Source organism: Camelus ferus, chromosome 20, assembly GCF_009834535.1.
Source record: "Camelus ferus isolate YT-003-E chromosome 20, BCGSAC_Cfer_1.0, whole genome shotgun sequence".
Classification (NCBI taxonomy): domain Eukaryota; kingdom Metazoa; phylum Chordata; class Mammalia; order Artiodactyla; family Camelidae; genus Camelus; species Camelus ferus.
In genome coordinates, this window is record NC_045715.1 from 7,344,989 (window position 1) to 7,354,127 (window position 9,139).

General features: G+C 45.4%; 1 protein-coding gene across 2 annotated transcripts in view; it reads right to left on the minus strand.

Annotated features, from left to right (window-relative positions):
* ELOVL2 (ELOVL fatty acid elongase 2) overlaps positions 1-7,560 on the minus strand; it is a 39,579-nt gene extending 32,019 nt beyond the window's left edge. The window contains exon 1 of one of the 2 annotated variants that reach the window (XM_032462496.1): positions 7,441-7,560. In XM_032462496.1, the coding sequence (XP_032318387.1) occupies positions 7,441-7,443 (3 nt within the window). In that variant the 5' untranslated portion in view covers positions 7,444-7,560. The remainder of the gene's footprint in view (positions 1-7,440) is intronic. The other variant, XM_032462495.1, reaches the window with a different exon arrangement.
* Between the last annotated feature and the right edge of the window lie 1,579 nt (positions 7,561-9,139).

The following is a 9,139-nucleotide window of genomic DNA, read 5'->3' on the forward strand; positions in this document are numbered from 1 at the left end:
GCTGGAAAGTTGGTCCCTCATTCCTGTGAGCTTCTAGAGCAAGATTCCAAGTTCACGTGCACCCGATTCCCAGAGTGCAGATTCTGAAGCCCCTTCACGTGGATTCAGGTTCATTGCAGCTTCACCCAGCCTGGGAACGTGAGTTTACACACGTCTGTGTCACTCTGTTCACGCTCCCTCTCCCCACGCTAGCTCTCGACAATGGGTTTGATTTTTTCTCCTCTCACTGAACTGCCTCGTCTTCTGAGAACTCTGGTGTCTCAAAGACAGTCCTGATCTCAGTTTTGTCAATCCTGAGGATTTCAGCTCTTCAATCACCAGCCGCTCCTGGCCCTGACCACAAGTGGGGCCTGATAAAGCAGCACAAGTTACTCAAGCTGTAGGGTTTAGATTTTTTTTTTTTTTTTGGTAATAAATCATCTAGTCACCTTATTAGATTGTCTTATTAATGGATAACATGTTACACAGACACAAAGCACATTTACTGGCCTAAGTGACTTGATGGCTCAGCTACTGACTCGTTTCTAGGCTCGCCCTGGAGGACACAAGATTCTCCCCCTGCACTGCAGATTTCTGGGAGCAGGAACTTTCTATTTAAATTGACCGTGCACAGCACACTGCTACTGATCACATGCTGAATGAACGAACCAATGGGCTTATCCAACCAAAAGTTTACCAAGGCAATGTATTTTCACATCTCCTTGGTGTTGATTTTAAAGAACTTGGTATTCAGCATAGAGCACATTTCTCTTTCCTTCAAAGGAAGAACGAACGCAAACAGTCAATCCCAAAGATGGACTTCAGACTTACAGACACTTGTTTTATCTTGCACTAAGCAAGCACCAATAACATCAGTGTTCTTTTCAGAAACGTCTTACAACAGGGACATTTCACTTACTCTTTAAATTGTAAAAAGAAAAAGATTTATGGTATAGTTAACCTAAGTTACAAAAGGCACACAGCAGCATCTTAGTGACACTGGCAGGACCTTCAAGGGGCTGATGTATAACCACACCATCGTTTAATGAAGAAACAGGCTTACACAACAGTAAAGGTAGTGTGCTTGGCACTGGTGAGTTGGAAACAGACTTCAGGCAGTAAATCCCCAATGACTTGTGACAAATGCCATTTCTTTTTGGGAGTCTGAACAGAGAAAAGACCAAAGGAAAGGAGGTACTGCTTTCCTTGAAAAGACAAAGAACCAAGAACTCTCCAGCCTATGGAGAAAGGGATGTGAAACAGCCTCTCAGGGCAATTCTGACAACTGAGTATTTTTCTGACAGCCCAAAGCACCCTCCCTTTTAGGCATAACTTCACTGCTGATATTAAAACAGTCATGAAATCTGCATTTCCAAAAATCAAGAAACTGCTGGCTCCAAGAGAATGGGTCTTCCCTGTAACAATTTAAGGAATGCCTCTGGAACGGGAGCAGAGAAGGTCAAAGCACAGCCATCCTCATTCTTCCCACATGCCTTCCCCTACACAGACCTCCCAGAGCGGAGAAGAAAGTCAGCTGATCGGGGCTAACCCTTCAGGAAAACTGAAAATGGCCTGATTGATTCTTGCATTACGAACACCTGCTGATTTCTTCTTTAAAGGCTTGAGTTAATTTTTAATCTAACTCTTCAGTACAGTAGTCAATAAACTTTTTGACCCTGTCAAAAAAATAAGGGTCTCCCAAGTTGCCATAATATCTATTAAGCTCAAAGTTTCTATTAACCACATTCTGCTAAGCCTCATAGAAAAACCAATACTCTAGATTATTTAAGTACTGGAAACAAACTCAAATGATGAACTCTCATTATGAAACAAAAATGTGCAAAGCTACCATCAGTCTCTCTGATCAATGTCCTAATACTGCAGGCATTCCACTCAAAACCAGAGACCACATTCCTTGTGCATGTTCCCCTATTTACTATACTGGTAAGTAGATTCAGTTTGATATGCACATATTTTGTTCATGATCATCTCCATTTAAAATAACACATTCTCTTGTGTGCCTTGTTTTCCGTATGTACGAAACAGAGCTTTAGGTTTTATATGTTTAATATGCTTAACTGTGTGTGCATATATAATACATTTATATCTCTATCCATCTATCCTTAGAATTCTGAGAAAGAAAACTACATGGGGAAGTCATTCTGATTTTTCCGTTCTTATCTAAAGTTATGAGAGAAAATGCTATTCTTTCATCATATTTATATGCGAAGAGTATCTTTACACTGGTTCTTGGATAAGGCTACAGGGATTAGCAGAAAAGGTTGTATTTTTAGAATCAGAAGGTTTATGCCTGGCTTTGTTAACTCTAGTATGTGATCTTGGGTAAATCATTTATCTTCTTTGAAACTCAGTTTTCTTACCTATAAAGATGATATAGCCAAACAGGATTTTTTCTCTCTAAAGTCTTTTGAGAGGCTTCAAAAGAGATAATGTGTGTAAAAATGCATTAAAAAACATTTAACTGATAAATATAAAATATTGCTATACTCGTGTATTCAAGTGAGAACTCAAAGCCAAAAAGACAACAAATGTAAGTAAAAATAATTATTCAGTAAATTCATAAATCACAGCTTTGTTTATCTATTAAGATAAATATTCATTTTTAATTTCAGTAAGAACTTAGTATTTTAGATTTAATTACATAAAAACAACATAACCTGGCCTGGTCTACAAATTGTATCATGAAATGCAAATAAAATTCTAGATCGCATGCACATTTTGATTTCAATAAGAACTAATGAAATTACAGGCTTCATTATTTAAGAATGACCTAACCTGGTCCCTTCCACAAATATAATGATTGTGAAGTGTAAATACAGTTGTAGGCATACACACACATTGTCACTTGCTAACAGGTCCCATAGCATATGTGCCTTGGTGAAGCATCCATTAGTGAAACATGTCTAAACTGAATTGTGGTAAATAATTTTAAACGCACTGAGAGCTTGTTCTTTGAAGGAATCATACTGTGGATATGCCTGGGAAGCAAATGTTCATTTCCCCATCCATGCTTTGTGGATCGGAGAGGGGACGGGAAGAGAAAAGAGCAGCGCGCTGGGAACCAGCAGCACCAGCCTGCACTTAATCAGCAGCAGCTGAGCATTTACTGCATGTCAGGTGTTAGCCTCGGTGCAGGAGAGACATTAGTGAGCAATGCAGACAAAAACCTGCCCCCGTGAAGCTTGCATTCAGGTCAGAAGGGCCAAATAAAAATCACATGATTTAATAAATAAGTAAATTATTAGAAAGTTCCAAGTGCTATGTAAATGAATAACTTGTTAGGTCATAGCGTTATTAAAAAAAAAAAAAGCAGCATAAGGAGATGAGTATGATTATGGTAGGGCAGTTCCCGTTTTCAAGAGCGGGTAAAGTGGGTCTACCTGAGAAGGCATGGGGGGAGACTGCAGCTCAGGGGTAGAGTGTGTGCTTAGCATGCACAAGGTCCTGGGTTCAATCCCTAGTACCTCCGTTAAAAAATAATTAAAGCTAATTACTCCCCCTCCCCCTCACGCACAAAAAAACAAACAAAGCAAAACAAAACAAACAAACAAGAGTTGTCTGAAGTCACTTAAAAAAAAAATCACTTAAAAAAACGAAGGCATTAGGAAGACAGCCACACAGCTCTCGGAGAAAGACCCAGGCAGGGGAAACAGCCAGTGCAAAGGCCCCTTTTGATTCTGAAGAAACAATCTTGTGAAAAAGAGAGCAACCCATTTTGCCGATGAGTAACAGTGTCCCAGAGTGACTTGTTCAAGGGAACAGAGCTGCTCTAATAAAGCTGGGACGAGAAACCAGGTTTCTTGGCTCTTGGTCCAGAGCCCTTGTTCCGTTCTGTGCCTCTGTTCACCAGGCACAGAGGAAAGTGCCCTGTTCCTACAAGGCACTGAGTGACATAGGGTGACATCTCTGCCGTGGGGGGTGCAGAATTCTTCTGCTCTATTACTCAGTCAGGTCCACTGACATTTCTCGAATGGTAGATAAAGCTCAGAAATAATTTCATGTTTCTTCCCAGGGTTTATTTTTCTCCTCGCTTTATATGTGCTTCCTTTCTTGGGTGGGTCATTTTAACATCAGGTTATCTATTAAAGTAAGTGTATTTCTTTGGATGCTTGTTAAACATGGAAATAAGCTATAAAATAGAAAGCATTTATGACTGAGCATGAAAAAAAGCTGGTAAAAGAGGAGAGAGCTGATAAAATGGAGAGAATGTGGAGCCGATGACTGAGAGGGGGAGAGGCTGTAGGGAGGCAGGAGGAAGGGGGAGGGGGAGCCAGACCTCTCAAACATACTAGGACCAGAGCCCCAGGCACTAAGCTCCTAAGTGAAAATGATGATGAAATAAGAAGTTTCAGGTAAAAAAAAGTTAAAAACAAAGAGACAACAAAAGAAGAAACCTGCAGAAAAGGCAAGCATAGTGGAAAGGGGGCTGGAAAGGAGAAGAGATTTAAAGGTATTTTCAAGTAAAAATATGAGGATATTACATAATAAACAACAAAAAGAAAAAAGAATCAGATTTCAGACACAGTAGACTTGAGAGCTGGTGGAATTACTAACAGCAAAAGGGAACAGAGAGACGTTGTCTGAAAGGTGAGCAGCTTTCTTTTGGTGATGCCAGGTTTAAGGTGGCACTGAGGTTCTCACCAGTGGAAAGGCTTGAGCAGAGAAGAGGTGCATTTGGAAGATGGGTATCATACGCCTGGGGCTGTTTTGTCTAATACAGTAGCCTCGAACCACACGTGGCTGTGGGGAAACCGGCCAGCAGGAGCTGAATGTGCCATAGCAGGAAACACACATCAGATTGTGAAGACTTCATAGGGGAAAAAAGTTTAGTGTCTCACTAATTTTTTCTACACTGACTAGATGTTGAAGTATTATTTGTGGGGAGTGGGTTAAATAAAATACATAAAAATAACATCACCCATCTCTTTTTACTTTTAAGGTGACTACTAGAAAATTAACAATTACATACGTGGCTGGCATTGTATGTCTCCTGGAGAGTGCTAATATAGAGCAGTAGTAGATAATTTTAGGATCACAGAAGGGAAGAGAATTGAGGGGGATCACAGACAGCATTTAGAGGTGTCTCCACTGCAAACATACGAGAGAAAGAAGAACCCAAGTCATTATAATAGTTAATATTTTCTGAACACTCGAAGCACTAAGCCAGCCACATTGTGTTATCTTATTTGTTCCTCCAAACCTTATGAATTAACATTACCATCTTCTTTTACAGAAGAAAAAACTGAGGCCTAAAGAAGTTAATCTGCCCAAGGTCACAGTGAAATGTTGATGCCAGGATTCAATCCTATGACTGACTCCCAAGTTGTCACATCAACACCAAAACTATGCACACTCTGCAATTATTAAATTGTTAGTTTCAATATAACCACTTAAAATTTAACAATTTATTACAATGGTTCATTGTCCAGTCGATGTCCTAGTTCGATTAAGAAAAAAATACAAATATACACATTTGTAACCTTAGCATTATGCTGAACTACTAATGCTGACATACTCTCACCATGCTGCGCTCAAATAAGAGCATCCAGTGCGACTTCCTGCCTCCAGTCAACATCTACTAAAACCCAAACTGGACGAGTGAAGAGGGTACACAGCTGATTGTCCAAGGGAGGTGACCCGGCACAACCCTGAGCAGCAGGGCCCTGCTTTCTGAATATAACTAGATATACCATGTGATCCACTTAACACATCTTAAACTCTTTTAGACTTATGAAAGCCCCAGAACCTCCCAAACTGTGACTTAAATGTTTTGAAGGGATCAATTACACCTCAACTAAAAAAAAAAAAAAAAAAAAGAGATATTCTTGGACTTGTTCCCTTACTCGTTCCAGTTCATAGTAATTTGGAACAGAAGTTCAGGCCTTGAATGACACAGCCAGTTAGCCCTAACGATGCTTTGTCCACCCAGCTGCCAGGCTGTCAAGGGCATGAAGTGACAGACTCAGGCATCAGAGATGCCACCTATACTCGTCACTGAGCACCACCAAACGGAGTCCCTCCGGTCCAAGAGCTTCTCTCCTCTCATCTTCACTTGAGATTCTCATCATTACCATTGTCGATTGGATGAACAATCCTGCAGCTGCACTGCTGTTTCTCATTTGTCCATTAGCATCATATGCTGCTTTATTGGGTTATTTTTTTTTAATTTACTGAGCACCTTCTATGTGCCAAGCACTGTTGGAGGTACTAGAAATACAGCAGTGGACAAAATGACAAAAATCTCTGCCCTACTGAAACTTATATTCTGGCGGCTAGCACATTCAATAAATCCAATAAACCAGATACTATATTAAATAATAGATGCTGAAGAGGGGAAAAAAAATTAGGCAGACAAGGGCAATATGAACTGTGGTGGGTGGGGTGGGAAAGACGAAGAGTGGCCAGGGAAGGCTTCACAGGTAATCAGATAGTTTGTGCCTGAAAGAGTAGAGGGGGCAAAAGCTAGGGCTGATAGGTGCCAGCTGGAGTGGGGAAAAGACAGGAGATTTGCATATTTTAACAAGCCCTTAAGTGGAGAGGAAACCCTTTGCGAGGGAGGAGAAAGGCAGAGAGTATGAACCACTGAGGACAAGGAAGTCTTCACATTTTGCCGGGGACTAGCTGGTCCTTTGAGTTTAGCACACTTTCTTTCTTTATAGTCACACACCCAGACTCTGCTTCCATCACTCTCAGGCAGTCCATGGGACACTCACACACCGCGCTCTCTCTCCAGGAACAGAGCTTAACGCCCAGCAGACAGCGCTATGAATTCGGAGTCGCAAACTGGGAGAGAGCGCAGTTGTTGGAAGGGAAGAGGCCCCTCCATCCCGGTCCACAGATGGAAACCCACCCCTCGGCACCACCGTGCAAACGCAGGGAGGCGCGGGCCGGCACCCAGACACACCCCCGGGGCTGCGGGCGCCGTGCTGGAGGAGAGGAAGGCATTCAACCGTTAGAGCCCCAAAGCCAGAATTTCCCGAGGCAGGGTGGGTCCCGCGCGAGGGAAGCGCCGTTCCCCGCGCCGGGAGCGGGGGGCGGCGGGTGGGAGCCGGTGCGGGGAACGCGGCTGCGGGCGGGCATGGCCGCCGCGGGAGGAGCGAGCGGTTGCCGGGCATCCCGGCGCTGCCGGCCCGGTGCATGCAACAGGGGGCTGGACGCGAGCGGGCGCCTCGAGCGGGACGGCGGGCCCGGACCGAGTGCCCGACACCGGGGGCCCGGGGACTCGGCCCGGCCCGCGCGGCCCCCGCCCAAACGTTCAGCGCCCTCTCCCCAGGCCCGCGCGGCCCGGCCCGGCCCGGCCCGCCGTCAGCGACGGGTTCCAGTGGTCGAACCCGCGGATCCCGCGCAGCCTCCCGCTCGGCCCCTGCCGCCCCGCGCGTCGGTCGCCGAGAGAAAGAAAGAAAGAGCGAGCGGCGGAGACGGCGCGCGGCCGGCACTCACCATGATCCGCGGCGACGCCGGCGGGCGGCGATGCGCTGTCCAGGGTAGCCGGCGTCCCTCTGCCCCGCGCGCCCGCCGCGCCCGCTCCTCTTACCCCCACCCACACCCACGCCCGGCGCGCGCACGCCCGCCCCCCGCGCCTCCCCGCCCCCTCGGGCTCGCGCCGCTCCCGCGCGGCGCTCCCAGCCGCAGGGCCGTTTCGGGCGCCCGCCGCTCCACGCCCCCTCCCCTCGCCGGGGCCTCGCCGGCCGCGGCGCGAGCAGGGCGGCTGGGGAGGGGCGGGCAGGCGAGGCCGCGGCCCCGGGTGGCCTCGCGCGCTCCCTCCCGGGCGCCCGGCTTCTCCCGCGCGGCCGCGGCGCCCCCTACCGGGAGGGCGGCGATTTGCAGGCCCAGCCGGCACCGGCCGCGCTCAGCAGCCCCACGTTCGCAGAGCCTCGACGAGGACCCACCCATCACCTGCCTCTGTCCGCCGGCCCGGAGGCTGCGACGACCGCAGGAGCTGGGGGAGGAGAGGAGCTGCAGAGGTCCTTCTCTTAGTTGGCTCCGTGGCTTTCAAGCACACATTAAAGGAAGAATGGCCCTTGCTCATGCTGGTTTGCGGGATGTGGTGTTTTAGAGGTAGGGGTCAGTCCGGACACTCAATTTCAGTGTGTCATTAACCTGGGGTAGTAGAATATGAATTCTCAATGTAGATATTCTCAGACATTATTGTGTATGCATTGCACCTGATGATTTGATCAACTACAGAGAACTGGGACGCATCAAGGTGATCACAGGTGTAGACCACGAATACAAAATTCTAACAAGCATCACAAATGATGCTGATGCAAGCAGGTGGTCCATGGACCACAGTTTGAGAACACAAGTCCATTATCTACTTAGGGAGAGCTTTAGTCTGTTCTTCTAACAACAGTAGGGGGAGATTTGACTGCCAGCCTTTAGGCATTGTGCTGTTTGCTTGCAGGAATTGTACCACTTTGTCATGTAGACCCTGCAAATGCACAACAGGTTAACACGTGAAACTCTTAAATTTTGAATTATCCCTGTATTCCCCCTGCCATTTAGCCTGATAATCGTTATTTTACGTTTATTATCTAAAAACACATATCAACTGACAGGGCCAAAAAGAGATCTAAAAAGTCACCAATATGTTATCTTTTTCTTAAAATATTATTTTATAGCTTTTCTTGTCACTACAATAAAGAAACTAAGGAGAGGGCAACTGCCAGAGCATTTTTCTTCCCCCACCAATTATTTCATTAAACAGAAAAAGGAAGTGGTTCTGCGTCTGTAAACACAGGACTGGGGTAGTACCTTAACATTCTGACCAGATGTAACATGAATTCCCACTTATTTACCAATAAAAGTATTTTAATATGCCATCAACATGCTTTTATAAAAATTATCTTCCTTTTATCATTTGTTCTCTTTTATGGATTACTCACTTATAATTTATTGTGACTTTAAATCAATCTGCTTTTCTTCAGAATATTTGCGTTTTTAGGCCAATAATAATAATAGAAACAGCCCCTGGAAACCACATACTCTGCCTTTGTGTAAAGAAACTCTATCTATGTGTATGGTCAGGCCATTCAAGATGGCTGTTCTCTTGTTCTCTGTACAGCCCCTGCTTCACTCACGTGACTATCCAGTCCTCTTCATTATAGGGCTTAATCAGTAACTTTCTAGTGCTTGCTTC